The sequence below is a fragment of the Mustela erminea genome, chromosome 10 (assembly GCF_009829155.1).
Source record: "Mustela erminea isolate mMusErm1 chromosome 10, mMusErm1.Pri, whole genome shotgun sequence".
Lineage (NCBI taxonomy): Eukaryota > Metazoa > Chordata > Mammalia > Carnivora > Mustelidae > Mustela > Mustela erminea.
This window is the reverse complement of record NC_045623.1, coordinates 26,833,536-26,854,835: the sequence shown is the minus strand read 5'-3', so window position 1 is coordinate 26,854,835 and position 21,300 is coordinate 26,833,536. Positions and strand designations below refer to the sequence as shown.

The following is a 21,300-nucleotide window of genomic DNA, read 5'->3' as shown; positions in this document are numbered from 1 at the left end:
AAGGAGGGAAATAATAAAGATCAGAGTAGAATTAAATGAAATAGAAACTTTAAAAAGGCAATAGAAAAGATCAATGAAACTAGATCTGATTTTTTGAAAAGACAGACAAAACTGACAAGCCTTTATCTAGACTCACGTAAAGATAGAGTATAAATAAATAAAATCAGAAATGAAAGAGAAGTTTCAACATCCTGAGATACTACTTTGAACAACTGTATGCCAATAAAACAGACAAATTAGGATAAAGTCATAGAAACTTAACAATCTTTTAAGACTGAATCATGAAGAAACAGAAAATCTGAATAGACTAATTACTAGTAAGGAGATTGAGTCAGAAATCAGAAATCAGAAACCTTGGCACAAACAAAATCCATGACTGGATAGCTTAACTGGTTAATTCTACAAAACATTCAAAGCTTTAATACATATCTTCCCTAATCTCTTCCCAGAAAATTAAAGAGAAGAAAACGCTTCCAAACTCATTTTAGGAGATGGCCATTACCCTGATACCCAAACTAGACAAGGATATAGACAAAGAAAACATTACAGGGTGTTTCCATAATGAGCTTAGATGTAAATATCCTTAACAAAATACTGGCAAACTGAATTCAACTATACATTAAAAGGATCATGCATCATGATCTAGCAGGATTTATTCAAATGCAAGGGCGGTTTAATATCCATCCACAAATCAATCAATGAAATACATCACATTTACAAACTGAAAGATAAAAGTCATATGATTATCTCAATAAATTCAAACAAATTATTTGATAAAACCCTGTATTCATTTATGGCAAAAACTCTCAACAAAGTCAGTATAGAAGGAATGCACCTCAACATAATAAAGATCTTATATGACAAGCCTATAGATAACATCATACTTAATGTTGTAAACCTGAAAGCTTTTTCTCTAAGATCAGGAACAAAGCAAGAATGCTCACTCTCCCCACTTTTATCAAACTTAATATTGGAAATCCTATTCAAAAATAAGGCAATAAAGATAAATAAAAAGCATCCAAACTGGAAAGAAAGAACTACTATTTGTAGAATATGTGATACTATGTATAGAAAACCCTAAAGATTCCAACAAAAAACTGTTAGAACTAACAAGTGAATTCAATGAAGTTCTAAGATACAAAATTAATATAGAAAAAATCTGTTGTTTACATAAACCAACAACAAATTATCAGAAAAAGAAATGAAGAAAACAATCCTATTCACAATCCCACCAAAAAGAATAAAATACCTAAAAATAAATTTAACCAAGGAGATGAAACACCTGTACATTGAAAATAGTAAGACATCAATGAAAGAAATTGAAGAAGACACAAACAAAAAGATATTCCTTGTTCATGAATTGGAAGAATTAATATTGTTAAATATTCTCCATATTATCCAAAGCAATCTAGAGACTCAGTGCAATCTCTATTAAAACTCCAATGGTATTTTTCACAAAACTAGAACAAATAATTCTAAAATTAATACAAAACCACAAAAGACCTCAAATAGCAAAATAATCTTAAGAAATAAGTTGAAAGCCAGAAGTATCACACTCCTTGACTTCAAACTATACTATAAAGCTATAGTAATCAAAACAAAATGGTATTGGTATGAATCCAGACACATATATCAACAATATTCTGTTGACACATATATCAACAGAACATAATACAGAGCCCCAAAATAAACCACATACAAAGTCAATTAATTTATGATAAAGGAGGCAAGAATATACAATGGGGAAGAGACAGTCTCTTCAATAAAACGTGCTGGGAAAACTGGACATCTACACGCAAAAGAATGAAACTGGACCATTTTCTTATGCCCTACACAAAACATAAACTCAACATGGATTAAATGCTTGAATGTAAGACCGAAAACCATAAAACTGCTAGAAGAAAACATAGTTGGCAGGCTATTTGACATTAATATTCACAATCGTTTTTTTAGATTTGACTCGAAAGACAAAGGAAACAAAAGAAAAATAAATCTATGGGCAAATGGAACTACACTAAACTAAAAAGCTGCACAGAAAAAAAAAATCAATGAAATGAAAAAGCAACCTATTATGTGGAAGAAAAATATTTGTAAATCATATATCCAAAGGGGGTCTAATATCAAAATTACATAAAGAACACAACATATAAAGAATATACACTGAGTACTATAACTCAATAACAACAACAAAAACTCAAATAATCCAGTTAAAAAATTAAGCAGAGGATCTGAATAGACATTTTTCTCCAAAGAAGACATACAGATGGCCAATAAACATGAAAAGATGTTCAGTATCACTAATCAAGAATAAAATGAAAATCAGCCACAATTAGATATCACCTTACACCTGCTAGAATTGCCTTTATCAAAAAAAAAAAAAAGTATCAGCAAGGAGATATAGAAAAGGTAATTCTTGTGCACTGTTAGTGGAAATTTAAATTGGTGCACTAAAAAACATTATGGAGGTTCCTTAAAAAACTAAAAAAATAAGGCTACCATATGATCAAGCAATTCAACTACTGGGTATTTTTCCAAAGAAAATTAAAATACTAACTCTAAAAGAAATGCACACATATTCATTTCAGCATTATTTATAACAGCCAAGATATGGAAGCTACCTATGTATCCATCAACAGGTTAGTGGATAAACAAACTGTAACATGTATACACAATGGAACGCTACTTAGGAATACAAAAGAATGAAATCTTGTTATTTGCTACAAGGATGGACCTTGAGAGTATGGTGCCAACTTAAATAAGTGAGATGAAAAAAGACATATACCAAATGATTTCACTTACACGTGGAATTTAAAAAACAGAACAAACATAGTGAAACAAAACCCAGATTTATAGATACAGAGAAGACATTGGTGATTGCCAGAGCAAAGGGGTGATGAGCAGGGGATAGGTGAAGGGGATCAAGAAGTAAAAACTTCTAGTTATAAAATAAATAAGTCACTGAGATGTGATGTACAGCTTGAGAAATAAAGTCAATAATATTGCATTAACTTTGTATGGTGACAGGTTGTAACTAGACTTATAACTACTATTTCACAATGTATAGAAATGCTGAATTACTGTTTTACAACTGAAACCATTATAATAGTGTTTGTCAATTGTACCTCAATTTAAATCAACAACAAGTGAGAGTTCTCAGAGGAATGGCGTCTGTCATCCAGGACACCAACAAAGTAATAATATTATTTTAAGTCATTTTGTTTTAAAATGCAGTGTTAGTTCATACACATATTGTATGCCCTTTCACTTACTACATCTGTGCAAACTTGCCCTGCTATAATAAAGAAACAATGAGTCCCTAAAAAAAGATACAGAAGAGTTCAAGTTAGTCTCCACCAACTAAGGATTTTCCCAGGGTATAAAGATCATACCTTGCAATGTTCAGGTAAGCCTAATGCAACTTTGAATTTGGTAAGAAAACAAATTAATTCCAATAATTGATTGCGACAATGCACATCATCAAATTGTTTCTATTTTCTCATTCCTAGGAGGCCTTGCTTAGAATTAACTTGTCAGAGAGCAGAGAAGGAATAACCTTGATTTACTACTAACAGCAAAGTGAGACTTAATCTTGAGGGATGTTATGGGAAGTGTCTTAAAAGGAAAGAATACATTGTGTTTCAGTTGACAAAATCAGACAGGGAAGTCATTAAGTAAAAACCTAGTGTTGACAGGCGTTTAATTTGGCCTTCTAGCCAACTGGACCACAAGGATTATACAATCTACTGTAACCTTGATATAAGTTGATCATTTAAATGATACACAGAAAATAACTTGGTAGTTGATTCCAAAGAGGGCACACCAGAGAGCATAAGATGTCCCAGAGTATCAGTTACTGACGAAGGATTCATAAAAGAGAAAGCTATGAATCAAAATGGTGAGATTAAAAGCTTTTGTTTTATTATAATTTGTATCCAAATAGCACACATGCTCCTAATCTAAAAGTTTATAAAATGTAATTTTAAAGAATATTATTCAGTTAGGGGTTTTGAAAATTCTCTAACGTCTATTAATAAAAAAAAAAAAACCCACAAAATAATGCTGACATATTATTTCAAGCTGTAAAAGTTAAAAGAGAATTTCAGGAAAAAGAATCAGGCACGATAGCCTTTTTAAAATGGGGTCCTCTTGTCACTCTCCAATGTATAGTTAATGAATACATTTTTCTTTAGAACCTCTAATTTACATAACTTTCACTCAGAATATTTTAATGACTTTCTGGAACTGTAATTAATTTGACATAGGGTTTTATGAAGTTTAATTTTTATAACCCTTGTTGAATAAAAATATTATTTATGGCATAAAACACATGTTAGCTGTGTATTACATTAAAAATGCTAGATATCAAAAGAGCACTAAGAATTAAAGTCATTCTAAGATTTTTGTGCTTTAGGGGTGGACAAAAAAAGAGCAATATGTACACTTACATACCTCAGTAGCAAACTGCTGCAATCCACCAATATTAATTGGTCCCTCTTCAGTGGCATACAAATTGCATCCACCTACACAAAGATCAGAAGTTGGACATACCATTCCACAGGTCAGACCAAGCGGGTTGTCAGAAAAAATCATCTTAGCAGCTCCATAATAGTTCTACAAAAATAAAATAAAATACAATTTTATTATGTAACAATGCATCTTAAACATTCAAAATATGATCCAATTTTCTATCAGGTAACAGACTGAGTTCTCTATTAAGTAATCTATTAGGTGATAGATTAAGTTGAAGATTAAGTCATGTATAAAATATAGAGGTTTCAATAATGTTTACCATCAGAAAACATCAAATAATAACTAGCAGAGAACCTGACATGCAGGAATATTCAATATATGGTATATTAATAAATAAACAATTAATCAATTTTGGAAAATCAAAATTTAAGGTATAAATGTTCTGTAAATAGCTTTCTTTCACAAAGCATCTAACTATACCCTGACAAGAATTATTCTTTTCATTTTTAACTAGGTAAGTTAGGTAGACTGAACAAATTTAAATCTTAAAATGTTAAAAAAAAAAAAAAGTTAAACTCAAGTTATCTTTCATTTAACTAAATTAAAAGCATCTAGGATCCTCTTTCCCTTTTTCTCATCTGGCTTGTCCAGAGAGACTAAATATGACACTTTGTGTTGATTATCTAATTCTTCAATCACATACTATTAAGCAAATAAGCAGATGAAACTAACCGCTACTCTTGGATGAGACCTTGTCAAGCTCATCTCTCATTACTTCCTTTCACACATTTGATTTATATAGAATAACTTAAAACACCACTCATTTTATCAAGAGTTTTTAGAACCAAACCTGTTCAAACATTGTACAATCCTATCATTATTGACTAAGAATGACTAACTTGAATATTTGGGGAGTATTTTTTTCTCTAATTAAAAGTAAGAAGTGTACTTGACCAGTACTCCTCAAAACTGTCAAGTACATCAAAAATACGGATAATTTTGAGAATATATAAAACTCAAGAAAACCCTAAGGAAATATGACAACTAAATGTCCTATGCTATTCTGGACAGGATCCTAGATAAGGAAAAAAGGTACTAGGTAAAAACTAAGGAAATCTGAAGAAATCACAGACTTTAGTTAGTAATAAAACAGAAATAATGTTTCATTAATTGTAATAAATGTGCTATAGTAATGTCAGATATGAATAGTAGAGAAAATAATGTACAGGTCTATATAGGGATTCTTTGTACTATCTTCATAACTTTTCTGTAAATACAAAACTGCTATAAAAATATGTTTTAAAGAAGAGATGGTAGAATATAGTTAGTGGTATGAAACTAAAGTATTAATTTCTCCTTTAGTTTTTGTTTGCAATACTTTTGAAGATCTTTGACAACACATACATTCTTCCATGACTAACTTTGATCATAAATACAAATTCCTAGACATTATAGAATACTGATGATAATAAACAACAGAAATAACCTTAACTATTTCTTGACTTGTTGATACATTACCAGAAGTTTGCTAGGCTTTTATTTAATCTGTATCGTCAATCATCTTATATAAAATGTCCAGCACCTAATCAAAAATTTCTAAGCATAAGATGAGACAGATTAAATGCCTGATAGTCAGTGAAAAAAAATGAATCAATCAAGCAGACCCATAGGTCTGATACAGAAATTGGAGTTAGCAGAAAAAGATTTTAAAAAACTTCATGAAGATTTAGAAAAAAATAGACAAAATAAATGAACCAATTCAATATATAACCATAATACTCTGATCCATTTAAAAATAATCAAACTGGAATTCCATAACTGAATATAACACTTAAAAATAGATCTTAATGCATGGTTTTTGTATAGTATTCATGTATAGTATTATTTTGTATAGTATTCATGGTGCTTTAACAGTATTTATCTTATTCAATGGGTCTTCTTAGCAACCAACAATAATGTCCAACATGTAAGAATGGTTCTTCACTACATATTTCTGAATACATAATAGGAATGTGTTATTAAATTCAACTTATAAATAAGGAAACTGGGGTAGGAAGGATACATAATTTGCCATAGGATCATAGAACATATAAAGTGGCAGAGCCAGGATTCAAAGCCATATATATGACCACATACTCATAAGGACCAAGACATACTCTAATACTAAAGAATACTGTTAAGTACTAAATAGGTTATAAAATCTAGTTACAATATTATTTTTCATATATAATATGTATCTTGATGTAAAACACACACAGCTCTTTTCAGTATAAATTGGACATCATGTACCTAGCTCATTAATTACACTTTATATCTTAATAGATTTTTTTCCCAAGATTTTATTTACTTGTCAGAGAAAGAAAAAGCACAAGCAGGGGGAGCAGCATGCAGAGGGAGAAGGAGAAGCAGGCTCCCTGCTGAGCAGGGAGTCCAATGTGGGACTTGACTTCAGGACCTGAGCAGGAAGCAGATGCTTTACCAACTGAGCCACACAGCCATCCCTATTAGATGAGTTTTTTGTATATTTCCCTTAGTTTTTTTTTTTAATTTTTTTTTTAAGATTTTATTTTATTCATTTGACAGAGATCACAAGTGGGCAGAGAGGCAGGCAGAGAGAAAAGGGGAAGCAGGCTCCCTGCTGAGCGGAGAGCCCGATGCAGGGCTCGATCCCAGGACTCTGGGATCATGACCTGAGCCAAAGGCAGAGGCTTTAACCCACTGAGCCACCCAGGCACCCCCTTCCCTTAATTTTAATCTTTCCATCAAGTCAATGAAAAGTTATTATAAGGCAAAGTCTTTTTTATCTTAACTAAAGATTAATCTGGTATTTTTTTCCTCAAATTTGGTCATATTTACCATTGTCTTTGGGATAGTCTTTGTTAATGTCACTGATAAGGGACAACAGTAAAGCACCATGCTGTCAAAGTACACTTTCCCAAAAGATAAGACAGGATTCCCTTATATAGAGAGAAGGAGCATGTATCAAAGATTTTACTTGACTTATTAATGTATAAGGAATCATAAAATAAGGAATCATTAAGATAGTAAAGGTGATTCAAGGAAGATTTGAGGCTGAAATGTCTTAAATGCTGAATTCTACAAAGTATTTAACAATCAATACCAATTCTTCACAAATACTTCTAAAATATACATATGGAATTTATCTCAGGAATGCAGGGTTGGTTTAATATCCCCTAAATGAATTAATATAATACACTGCATCAATAGAATAAAGGACAAAAATTTACACAATAATCTCAAAAAATGCAGAAAAACATCTGACAAAATCCAATACCTCTCATGATAAGAACTCACAACAGGCCACAAAGAGCCACTAATTCATTTAAGAGGTTAATAAAGAATATTTATTTAAAAACCACAGCTGACATCTTACTTTACGCTGAAAACTGAATCCTTCCAACCTTAGCATCAGGAAAATATAAGGATGCACATCTATCCAGCACAATACTGGCAGTTTTATCCAAATAATGTGGCAAATAAAAGAAGCAAAAGCTATTCAAATTGCAAAATAAGAAGTAAAACTATTTCTACTTATAGAAGAAGTGATCTTGTATATAAAAAATCCTAAAATCCAGTAAAAAAACTATTAGCAAAATAATGCTTAATTTTATGTGTCAACTTGACTGTGCCATGGGATGTCCACATTAAACATTATTTTGGGGTGGGTATAAGAAGGTATTTCCATATTAGATTGGTTTTTAAATTGGTGGACTCACCAAAGTAGACTGCCTTCCCCAATTATCACTCAACTGGGTGGACAACATCCAACCACTGAGGAACTGAATAGCACAAGATAAGGTGACAGGAAGAAAATTTGGAACCTGCCTGGTTGAGTTTGGACATCAGTATATATATACATATAGTTTATATTATATGTTTATATATATTAATCTGTAAAATATATAAATATATATAATATATTAATATTATATACCTATGTTATACATTATATTTTATATATATATAGTTTTTATGAAGAACCCTAACTAATACAGTACTAATAATCACTGTAGCCAGCATGCTGAACATGAGATCAATCAATAAACAATCAATTTTATATCTACACACAATGTATGAAACAATGAACAAAACAAAAATGAAATAAAAAATAATTCTAAGAGGATCAAAATACAAATTATTTAAACTATATTTAACAAAAATGTGTCAAACATAGGTTCTGAAAACAGACCACTGGTGAGTGAAACTAAAGAAAACCTAGATAAATGGAAAGACAGTCCATGATTATGAATTAGAAGGCTTATTATTAGGATAATGTTACTCCCCAAATTTATCTACAGCTTCAGCGCAATCCCTATCAAAATCATAGCAGATTTCTTTACAAAAATTGGCATATTGACTCCAAAATTCATATGAAAAACCAAAATACCCAGAACCAGAATAGGCAAAACAGCTGTGAAAAATAAGATCAAAGTTGGAGGAGTCACATTTCCTGATGTCAGAACTTATTATGAAGCAACAGTAATCAAGATGGTGTGGTACTGGCATAATAACACAGATACAGACCAATAGAACAGAACTGACAGTCTAGATAGAAACCTTATCTTTATGTTCAATTGATTTTCTGACAAGGATTCCAAGACAATTCTATAGAATTATAGAATATATAGAATATTCTTAAGAAATGATGTGATAACTGAAAATCCATAAGCAAAAGAATGGAGTTGATCTTTATTTCACAGCACACATAAAGATTAACTAACAATAAATTATAGATATAACTGTTAGAGATAAATCTATAAAACTCCTAGAAGATGATATAGAAATAAATCTTTAAGACCTTGGATTAGGCAATGGTTTTTAGCCATAAAAACAAAAGCACAAGCAACAACACACACACACACACACAAAAGAGATGAACTGGATTTCATAAGAATTAAAAACTTTTGTGCTACAAGGAACACCACCAAGAAAGTTAAAAGGCAACCAACAGAACAGGAAAAAAGTCACATATGGTAAGAAATTTTTTTTTTAAGGATTTTATTTATTTATTTGACAGAGACCACAAGTAGGCAGAGAGGCTGGCAGAGAGAGAGAGAAGCAGCAGGCTCCCTGTTGAGCAGAGGGCCCAATGCGGGGCTTGATCCCAGGACCCTAGGATCATGACCTGAGCCGAAGGCAGAGGCTTTAACCCACTGATTCACCCAGGTGCCCCTGATAAGAAATTTTCATCTAAAATATAACTCATTAATAAGACTTATAACTCACTAATAAGAAGATAATCAAAAAATGAACAATGGATTGGTATGAACATTTCTCCAAAAATATACAAATGGCCAATATGCATAAGAAGTATGGCTAAACATTATTAGCTATCAGAGAAATGCTAGTCAAAATGAAATACCACTTCTTAACCTATTTGGGTGGCTACAGTGAAAAAGACATAACAATATATACAATGGAATATTATTTAGACATCAAAAAGAATGAAATCTTCTCATTTGCAATGATGTGGATGGATCCACAGTGTATTACACTGAGTGAAATAAGTCAGTCAGTAAAAGGCAGATACCATATGATTTCAGTCATATGTGGAATTTAAGAAATAGAACAGATTTTAAAGAAAGAAACAAAACAGATAAAGGGAAAAGAGAAAAAAGAAAGAAAGAGAACAAACCGTAAGAAACTCTTGATTATAGAAAACAAACTGAGGGTTGAAGGAGGGGTAGTGGGCAGAAGAGAGGCTAAATGAGTGATGGGTATTGCGGAGGGTACTTATTGAGATGAGCACTGGATCTTAAATGTAAGATCTTTTATGATTCTTATATGAATCACTAAGATTCTATTCCTGAAACCAATATTATACTGTATATTAACCAACTAGAATTTAAATAAAAGCTTTAAAAAAAAGAAAAATGTGAAGAAAAAAAATTTTTTTAATGTTTTAAAATAAATAATTTTTATGTAAAAAAAAGATACAATAAAAAATGTTGACAAGGATGTGGAAAAACTGGAACAATATTATGTTTCTTATGGGATTGAAAAATGGTGTCAGTACTTTGAAAAATAGTTTGGCAGTTGCTCACAAGGATAAAAACAGAGTTACTATATGATTCAGCAATTTCACTCTTTAGTATACACCCAAGAAAATTTACAACATATGTCCATGTATAACCTCATACATTAATGTTCAAAGCAGTGTACCCCTAGCAGCTAAAATGTAAAAACACCCTAAATGCCCATCTCTGATGAACTGCTAAAAAAGTGGAATATCCATATAATCAATTATTATTTAGAAATAAAAATAAGTAATGATATGTGCTATAATATAGTTAAACTTTGAAAACATTATGTTAAGTGAAAGAAGCCATTCACAAAAGACCACAGATTTTGTTTTCATTTAATGAAAATATCCAGAACAGGCAAAAGTAAAGAAGCAGAAAGTAGATTGGTAGTTGCCTATGCCTGGGAGTCTGAGAAAAACTGGAAATTGGCTGCTAAGGGGGTTTACAATGTCTTTTTGGGAGGATAAGCATATGCTCAATTTGATTGTGGTTATGGTTGCACTTCTGAACATATACTCACCACCAATGAATAGTACATTTTCCACTGGCCAACTGTATGGAATATGAATTTTATCTCAATAAAGGTGTTATATTTTTAAAAGTACACATACAGGATGGGAAACTATATGGGGAATTTAATAAAGAAATATTTCAATAACACTGGATTAAGATTGCTTCCCTTGCCTCAGGAAAAAAAGCTGCAGTAATCAAAACAGTATGGTAGTGGCAAAAAAATAAACACAAAGAAGAATGGAACAGGAAAAAAAAAAGAAAGAGATAAAACCCACAATTATATGGTCAATGAATCTTCAACAAAGGTGGCAAGAACATATGAGAAAAAGACAGGCTCTTCAACAAATGGGGTTAGGAAAACTGGACAGCCATGTGCAAAGGAATGAAACAGGACCATTTTCTTACACGGTACACAAAAATAAGCTCAAAAGGGATTAAGGACCTAAATGTGAGACCTGAAAACCATAAAAATCATAGAAATGAACACAGGAGATAATTTCTCTGACATCAGCCCTAATAACATCTTTTTAGATATGTCCCCTGAAGCAAGGGAAGAAACAGCAAAAATAAACTAATGAACCTACCTCTAATTTAAAGTTTTTGCACAGCAAAGGAAACAACAAAATAAAAGAAAACCTACTGAATGGAAGAAAATATCTGCAACAGATGTATTTGATAAGGACTTAGTATCCAAAATATACAAAGAAGTTACATGTCCAAGAAGATCTAAAAATTATAAATATTTATGCCCCCAGATGGGAGCACCCAACTATATAAAACAATTAGTAACAAACATAAAATAACTCATTGTTAATAATACAATAACAGTAGAGGACTTTAACACCTCACTTATATCAATGCACAGAGCACCTGAGCAGAAAATCAACCAGGAAACAATGGCTTTGAATGACAAACTAGACCAGATGGATTTAACAGATCTATTCAGAACATTTTATCCTAAAGCAACAGAACACATATTCTCTTCAAGTGCATATGGAACATTTTCCAAAATAGATCACACAATAGGTCACAAATCATACCTTACGAAATACAAAGATACCAAGATCATACAATGAATCTTTTCTTTTCTTTCTTTCTTTCTTTTTGAAAAAGATGTGAGAGGGGAAAAAAGGGATTGGGTGAGCAGAGACGGGGAGAGAGAGAGGAAGAGGAAAAAAGAGAATCTTAAGCAGATTCCATGTGCAGCACAGAACCTGATGTGGGGCTCAATTTCATGACACTGAGATCATGACCTAGGCCAAAATCAAAAGTCAAAGGCCTAACTGAATGAGCCACCCAGGGGCACCCCCATACAAATTTTCTGATCACAACACAAAGAAACATGAAGTCAACTACAAGAAAAAATTTGGAAAGACCACCACATGCTTAAGCGAGGTTAAAAAATATGCTACTGAACAATGAACAGCTTAACCAGAAAATCGAAGAAAAAATTAAAAAAAAAATACATGGAAATAAGACACAATGGTCCGGGGCGCCTGGGTGGCTCAGTGGGTTAAAGCCTCTGCCTTCGGCTCAGGTCATGATCCCAGGGTCCTGGGATCGAGCCCCACGTCGGGCTCTCTGCTCCGCGGGGAGCCTGCTTCCTCCTCTCTCTCACTCTCTGCCTGCCTCTCTGCCTATAAAATCTTTAAAAAAAAAAAAAAAAAAAAAGACACAATGGTCCAAAACCTTTGGGATGCAATAATAGCAATTCTAAGAGTTAAGTTAAAGCAATACAAACCTACCTCAAGAAGCAAGAAAAATCTCAATAAACAAATTAACCTTGCATTCAAAAGAGCTAGAAAAAGGCAACAAATGAAGCTCAAAGCCAGCAGAAGGGAAATATTGAAGTTCAGGGCATAAATAAATGATACAAAAACTAAAAAACAAACAAACAAAAGACAACAACAAAAATAATAGAGAATAGATCAATGAGACCAAGAGCTGGTTTAAAAATAAATTAATTAATTAATTAATTAATTTAAAAAATTGATAACCCCCCTAGCCAGATTTATCAAGAAGAGAAAGGTCCTAATTAAATAAAATCTAAAATGAGAGAGGAGAAATGACAACCAACATCACAGAAATACAAACAATTATAAGGAATATTATGAATATCTGTATGTCCAACAAATTGGACATACCTAGAAGAAATGGACAAAACATATAAACTACAAAAACTGAAATAGGATGGAATAGAAAACTTGAACATGTCAATAACCAGCAAAGAAACTGATTCAGTAATCAAAAAATCTTCCAACAAACAACAGTCCAGGGCCGGATAGCTTCACAGGGGAGTTCAGCCACGCACTTAAAGAAGAGTTAATACCTATTCTTCTTAAACTATTTCAAAAAATAAAAATGGAACAAAAACTGCCAAATTCATTTTATGAGGCTAGCACTACCCTAATTCCAAAACCAGACAAAGACTCTACTAAAAAAGAGAATTATAGGCCAACAGCCTTAATGGACACATACACAAAAATTCTCAATAAAACAACTAGTAAATCAAATCTGACAGTACATTAAGAGAACCATTCACCACAATCAAGTGCAATTTATTCCTGGGGTGCAAGGATGTTCAATATTTGCAAATAAATTCACATAATACTCTACGTTAATTTAAAAAAAAGGCACAAGAACCATATGTTCTTTTCTATAGATTCAGAAAAAGGATTTGACAAGATAAAACATTCATTCATGATTAAAACCATCAACAAAGTAGAGTTAGAGGGAATACCTCAACATAATAAAGGCCTTATATGAAAAAAAAATCATCCTGGACTGGGAAAAACTGAGAGTTTTTCTCATAGATGGTCAGGAACAAGACAGGTATGTCCACTCCCACCACCATCATTTAACACAGTACTGAATTCCTAGCCTCAGCAATCAAGACAACAAAAAGAAATAAAAGGCATCCAACTTGGCAAGGAAGAAGTCAAACTTTCACAGTTTGTAATGACATGATACTCATAAAGAAAACCCAAAAGACTCCACCAAAAAATTGTTAGAACTGATACAGAATTCAGTAATGTTGCAAGATACAAAAATCAATGTACAGAAATCTGTTGCTTTTCTACACACCCGTAATGAAGCAACACAAAGAGAAACCAAGGAATCAATCCCATTTACAATTGCACCAAAAACCTTAAGATATCTAGGGATAAACCTAACCAAAGAGGTAAAAGATCTGTACTCTGAAAATTAAAAAAACACAATGAAAAAAACTGAAGATGACACAAAAAAATGGAAAAACATTCCATGCTCATGGATTGGAATAATATTGTTAAAATGTCTATACTACCAAAAGTAGTATACACATTTAATGCAATCCCTATCAAAATACCACCAACATTTTTCACAGAGCAAGGAAAAATAGTCTTAAAATTTGTATGAAATCTTGGAGACATGTTTTGAAAGAAGATGTTGTGGCCAATGTGCGAAAATGAATTTTTGGGACTTCATCAAGATAAAAAGCTTCTCCACAGCAAAGGAAACAGTCAACAAAACAAAGAGGCAACCACAGAATGGGAGAAGATATTTGCAAATGACACTACAGACAAAGGACAGATACCCAAGATCTATAAAGAACTTCTCAAACTCAACACCCAAAAAACAGACAATCAAGTCAAAAAATGGGCAGAAGACATGAACAGATGCTTCTCCAGTGAAGACATACAAATTGTTAACAGACACATGAAAGAATGTTCATTATCCTTAGCCATCAGGGAGATTCAAATCAAAACCACATTGAGATACCACCTTATACCAGTTAGAATGGCAACAATTAACAAGGCAAGAAACAACAAATGTTCAAGAGGATGCGGAGAAAGGGGAATCCTCTCACACTGTTGGTGGAAATGCAAGTTGGGGCAGCCACTTTGGAAAACAGTGTGGAGGTTCCTCAAGAAATTAAAAAAAGAAAACTACCCTATACCCTGCAATTGCACCACTGGGTATTTACCCCAAAGATACAGATGTAGTGAAAAGAAGGACCATATGCACCCCAATGTTCATAGGAGCAATGTCAACAATAGCCAAACGTGGAAAGAGCCAAGATGCCCCTCAATAGACAAATGGATAAAGAAGATGTGGTCTATAAAACAATGGAATATTACTCAGCCATTAGAAATGATGGATACCCAACTTTTGCATCACCATGGATGGGACTGGCTGAGATTATGCCATGTGAAATAAATCAAGCAGAGAGAGTCAATTATCATATGGTTTCACTTACTTGTGGAACATAAGGAATAGCATGTAGGACATTAGAAGGAAGAGAAAAATGAAGTCAGGGGGAATGGAGGGGGAGACAAACCATGAGAGACTGCAGAATCTGAGAAACAAACTGCGGATTTTAGTTGGGGGAGGAGATGGTTTTGCCTGGTGACAGGTACTAAGGAGGGCATGTATTGCATGGGGCACTGGATGTCATACATAAACAATAAGTCTTGGAACACTACATCAAAAATTAATGATGTACTATATGGTGACTAACATAACATTAAAAAAAAAAAATTATATGGGACCACAAAAGAACCTGAAGAGCCAAAGCAATCTTGAAAAAGGAAAGCAAAGCTGCAGTCATCACAATTCTGGACATCAAACTATAACAGAAAGCTGTAGTGATCAAGACAATATGGTACTGGCACACACACACACACAAAAAAAGACACACAGATCAATAGAACAGTATAGAAAACCCCGTAATAAACCCACAGTTACATGGTCAATTAATCTTTGATAAAACAGGAAAGAATATCCAATGGGGGAAAAAAAAAAGTCTCTTCCACAAATGGTGTTGGGAAAACTGGGCAGCAACATGCAGAAGAATGAAACTGGACCAGAGGTGCCTGGGTGGCTCAGTTGGTTAAGCATCTGCCTTCAGCTCATATCACAATCCGGGGTTCCAGGATGGACCCCTGTGTGAGGCTCTCTGCTCAGTGGGGAGCCTACTTCTCCCTCTCCCTCTGCTCCTCCCCCTGCTTGCACTCTCTCTTTCTCTCTGTCAAATAAATAAAATCTTTAAAAATAAGAAAGAAAGAGAAAGAAAGAAAGAAAGAAAGAAAGAAAGAAAGAAAGAAAGAAAGAAAGAAAGAAACTGGACCACTTTTTACAGCATATACAAAAATAAAATCAAAGCAGAGGAAAGATCTAAAAATGAGACCTGAAACCATTAAAATCTTAGAGGAGTATACAGCAGTAACCTCTTTAACATCGGCCATACCAAGTTCTTACTAGATAGGTCTCATGAGTCAAGGAAAACAAAATAAAAAATAAACTATCAGGACTTTAGCAAAATAAAAGCTTCTGCACAGAAGGAAATAATCAACAAAACTAAAAGGCAACCTACATAATGAGAGAAGATATTTGCAAATGGCATTATCTGATAAAGGGTTGGTATCCAAAATCTGTAAAGAATTTATAAATCTCAAACCCCCCCAAAAATGAATAATCCAATTAAAAAAATGTGCAAAAGACATGAAGAGGAATTTTTTCCAAATATATCTAGATGGCCAACAGACACATGAAATGATGCTCACCGTCACTCATGTGGCTAGAGAGTATTATGTTAAGTGAACTAAGTCAGTTGGAGAGATACAAATACATATGATTTCACTCACATGTGGAATTTAAGAAACACACTAGCAAAGAAATAAGAGAGAGAGAGAGAGCAGCAAACCAAGAAACAGACTCTTAATTATAAAGAATAAACTGATGGTTACCAGAGGGGAGTTGGTGGGGACATGGGTTAAATTGGTGATGGGGATTAAAGAGTACACTTGTGATGAGCACCAGGTGTTGTATGGAAGTGCTAAATCACTAAATTGTACACCTGAAACTAATATTACATTGTACATTAGTAAACTGGAATTTTAATAAAAACTTTACATTTAAAAAATACATCTTTGTAACATAACTTACAATAGTGAAATGTGATACCTCCAGCTTTGTTCTTTCTCAAGACTGCTTTGGTTATTTGGGGTCTTTGGGATCCCACACAAATTTTAGATTGTTTGTTCTAGTTCTATGAAAAATGCTGTTAGTATTTTAATAGGGATTACATTAAATCTGTATATTGCTTTGGGTAGTAAAGGCATTTTAACAACATTTCTTCTTCCAATCCAAGAGCATTGTATAATGTCTTTCCATTTGTTTGTGTCATCCAGTTTCTTTCACTAATGTTTTATAGCTTTCAGATTATAGGTTTTTCACCCCCTTGATTTGATTAAGTTTATGCCTAGGCATTTTATTATTTTTGGTGTAATTATAAATGGGAGTTTTTCCTAATTTGTCTACTGTGCTTCATTATTAGTGTACAGAAATGCAATGGATTTCTGTATATTAAATTTGTCTCCTTTGACTTTACTGAATTCATTTATCAGTTCTAGCAGTTTTTTGGTGGAGTGTTTAGAGCTTTCTATATATACTATCATGTCATCTGCAAATAGTGAAAGTTTGACTTCTTTCTTACCAATGCGATACCTTTATTCCTTTTTCTTGTCTGATTTCTGCGGCTATGACTTCCAGTACTACGTTGAATGAAAGTGGTAAGAGTGGACTCCTTGCCTTGTTCCTGACCTTGAAGGAGAAGTTTTCAGTTTTTCTCCATTGCGTATGATGCCAGCTGTGGGTTTTTCACACGAGGTCTTTAATATGTTGAGGTATGTTCCCTCTAAATATACTTGTTGAGGGTTTTACCATGAATGGATGATAGTCAACCAATGGTTCTTTTTCCTTCAAAATTAAATAATGCTTAAGTGTCACCATGCATTTATTTTAAAAATGTTCATTTAGTATGATAAGAGTAAACAGATACAGCCTTATCTTCTTGGCCTTATTTTCTGTTTTTGAATAATTGAATAACATTCTGTTTTGAATAATATGAATAACATTCATAATGAACAATTACTAACTAAATTACTAGTCTATTCCTTAGGAAACATCCTTTGTTCCTGCTTAAGCCCATTGATCCCCTTGCTCAGTACCTGCAACTAAGCATTTAACAGTTGCTAGAGAAAATCTCAAAGTCACTGTCACTATTCTTTCCTCCTCTTACTTGATATCATAGTAACATCTGACATGACTGATTAACAAATATTTAATGACTGACACACTGCCTAAATGACCTAATTATATAATTAGAAGACTTATTGTAACATAAAAACACCATCATGAGGAAAAAAATGTCAATTGTAGATTACTTTTCAGGATATTTGGGGGAGGGGAGTAGCATAGAAATATAATCTAATTAAACAATTAAGGATCTTTCCACAAGAATACTGATTATGTTATGATCCACAAACTGAGTTTCAAAATTGTACCTACAAAGATGACATAAGAAATAAATACATGTTTAAAAAAAATTTAAAAAAAAAATTTACAATTACACTTATGGTTCATGATTTGCTATAGTTGTCAAACTACAAGGTCTGATCTATCACAATATATCACTGACAATACAACTCTCTAGTTTTATTCAATAATCTCATGATTCCAAGTATAACTCTTACACCAAAATAAAATTGTAGGAGACTATAACTTTTTTTTTAAAAAAGTACTTCAAAAAATTAGCTAAAATTACTGAATGTTTCTCAAATAAAAGCTCGATGGACTTAAAAAAAGGAAGGGAAGGGTAAGGGAGGGGAAGAGAAATGAAGGGAAGGGAAAGGAAGGGAGGGGAGGAAACCTCCCTGACATCAAGACATTTTGGTATCAGAGTGAAAAGTCACTTCAGAATGAGGTTCAGAATCTGCTTCAAATGTGTGGTAATCAAAGTGTTTCTGAAGTGACAGGACTAAGAGATGAGAAGAAACGGCATCTGAGTTATCCTGGATTGACACGAGTAAAAAATCAAGAAACTTCAGAATATGTCTTGGCATAATGACTTGGCCAACTGGCTAGAGATGTTCACTGATTCACTTAGGAAATGATGACTAGAAGATATATTTTTAATGTGCTTGGAACAAATTATGGAGAAATTTGACTTCCAATCTAAGGGTTTAGTATCTAACTGAAGCTTTTTCATAGAAAGGTGCTAGTATTAAAGGACTAATTGTGAAGATTACTGTATAAATGCTGTGGAAACTCTCAGAAATAGAGTGGAAAAACAGGAAAAGTGAAGAAGACACAATGATACATAAAAAAAAAAGGAATGCATCAGCATGTATCACAGAATACACAAAAAATGGTTTTGAAAATGGTCTGAGCCAACATCAAACAATGATTCAGAAATCACCTTTGCTCTCTACCTCTCACAAATAACTCTGAAGAAATGATAGATTACTGTGTAGGAAGCTGGGTACTCAGAGTCAAAGACATTCAGAAACCTATTAGAAAGGGAACACCTCCTCAACTGTTCTCATCAAGACTGTCAAGATCAATATCAATTTTTTTTCTCTCATAGTAAGTGGAGAGATTTCTTGAGTTCTCCTTCTAAACAAGAGGTTTGACTCCTATTCTGTGAGCTTTTAAACCTTTCTAAAAGCAAAGGCTATAAAATTTAAATTTAGAAGGGTACTTTAAAGACACCCCAGTAGTCTCCTTCTAGAAAATACACAATCACTTCACTTGGTTTCTTCGGGTTATTCAATCATTCACAAGTATTTTAGTCTTCAATTGTGTGAAGAAAAATGTACCAAGTCATGTTAGGAGGCATAAAAATTAAATATCTGATTTTTGTGCACATATTTGTTTTATGAGGACTTTTACTCCTTCTTTAAGCAAAAGTCTAAAACACAAATGGTTTGATATATTTGTTTTTTTTATATCAACACAAAAGAACATGCATTGAATGTTCTCTAGTCCATTAACTTACCCGTATTTTGCAGGTGTTGAATTTTCTATTACTCAATGGGATTTTTAAAAGCTTGTTCGAAGCTACAATATGTGCCATTTCCATGTGGGTTAATTCTAAGACAACTTTAACTTTTATTCTTTGCTTTTTATTTTTAAAGTTGTAACTTGAAATTGCATTAGTGTCATCTCTATACAATTTAATGGTTTTAAAGTCATTATCAAGAAACATGAAAATCTCGCAAGCCAGCTAACATCTCATATGCTATAACGAATTTAACCAATAGTCCAATCATATTCAGGCCTTCATATCACCACAACATTATCAAAACAGCTGGTGGATTTATTTTAAAGTGTTCTTGCTTTTTCCAATGAGAGTTTTCACAGATGGAAGCACCCTTCCAAGATAAACTTCAATCTGCTACATTTAAAAAAATACTTGGGAAAGTTCAATAAGTTTGCAAGTGTGAGAAGGGTGAATTAACACCACTTATACTTCTAGACTGAGCTGTGTAATGGTGAGTGTCTAATGGTGAGTGTGCATTAAATTAATATACATTAATTTAATATAAAATGTCCCTAATAGCACATATAGAAAATAAAGGCATAGGGAACACCGACAAGCTATCACCATCTCTCAGTAAAAAACCCACTGGTCTTCAGACATTTGGCAAAGGAGAGTGGGAACCTATCATTCACAGGACACACAAAAACTCCTGCCCTCACAGTACTCACTCTTCTGGGGACAAATGGATACAGAATATGTTTGCCTGGTTTTACTCAGAAAACCCTCCCTTCAAAACTCAGACACACTAAATTTTAGAAAAGTTTTGCACAATATGATTAGACTTTTAGAACTATGAATGCGTAAGAAGAAAAAATTATTTTTGTAGAAAACAATTTTTTTTAATATGACCTTGAGATGCTGAACTAGGAAACTTGACACAGACAGCATGCCTAGTACATTATACAGCATAGAACAGATTTAACAAATTTAAGTCAGCATCACATTCCCCCTAGGCTTTTTCTAGCTAAAATTTTTTTTCTTGGGGCACCTGGGTGGCTCAGTGGTTAAGCCTCTGCCATCGGCTCAGGTCATGATCACAGGGTCCTGGGATAGAGCCCTGCATCTGGCTCTCTGCTCAGCGGGGAGCCTGCTTCCCCCTCTCTCTCTGCCTGCCTCTCTGACTACTTGTGATCTCTGCAAAATAAATAAAATCTTTAAAAAAATTTTTTTCTTATAATATTAATCCTGAGAGTTTAAGATTTTAAAGTTTATTAAAGAAAATTCATATTAGGAAGCACAATAAGAAAGAAAGCAAGAAAGAAGCAAAAACTATATGAAGAAAAATAACTGAATAACCTTATTGCAAATAAGATTTAAAACAACAAATCCACTGACTGCTGCAAAAAGTTGTATGTATAAGACAATTAGCAATAAAGACAAAATTTCATTATTTTTTTTTTTTTAATTTCC

The 21,300-nt window shown here is 33.0% G+C and overlaps 1 protein-coding gene across 2 annotated transcripts in view; it reads right to left on the bottom strand.

Moving 5' to 3' along the window:
- DPYD (dihydropyrimidine dehydrogenase) overlaps positions 1–21,300 on the bottom strand; it is an 831,093-nt gene that overhangs the window by 608,140 nt on the left and 201,653 nt on the right. For both annotated transcript variants that reach the window (XM_032302714.1, XM_032302713.1), the window contains exon 5: positions 4,450–4,611. In XM_032302714.1, coding sequence (XP_032158605.1) covers positions 4,450–4,611 — 162 coding nt within the window. The remainder of the gene's footprint in view (positions 1–4,449; positions 4,612–21,300) is intronic.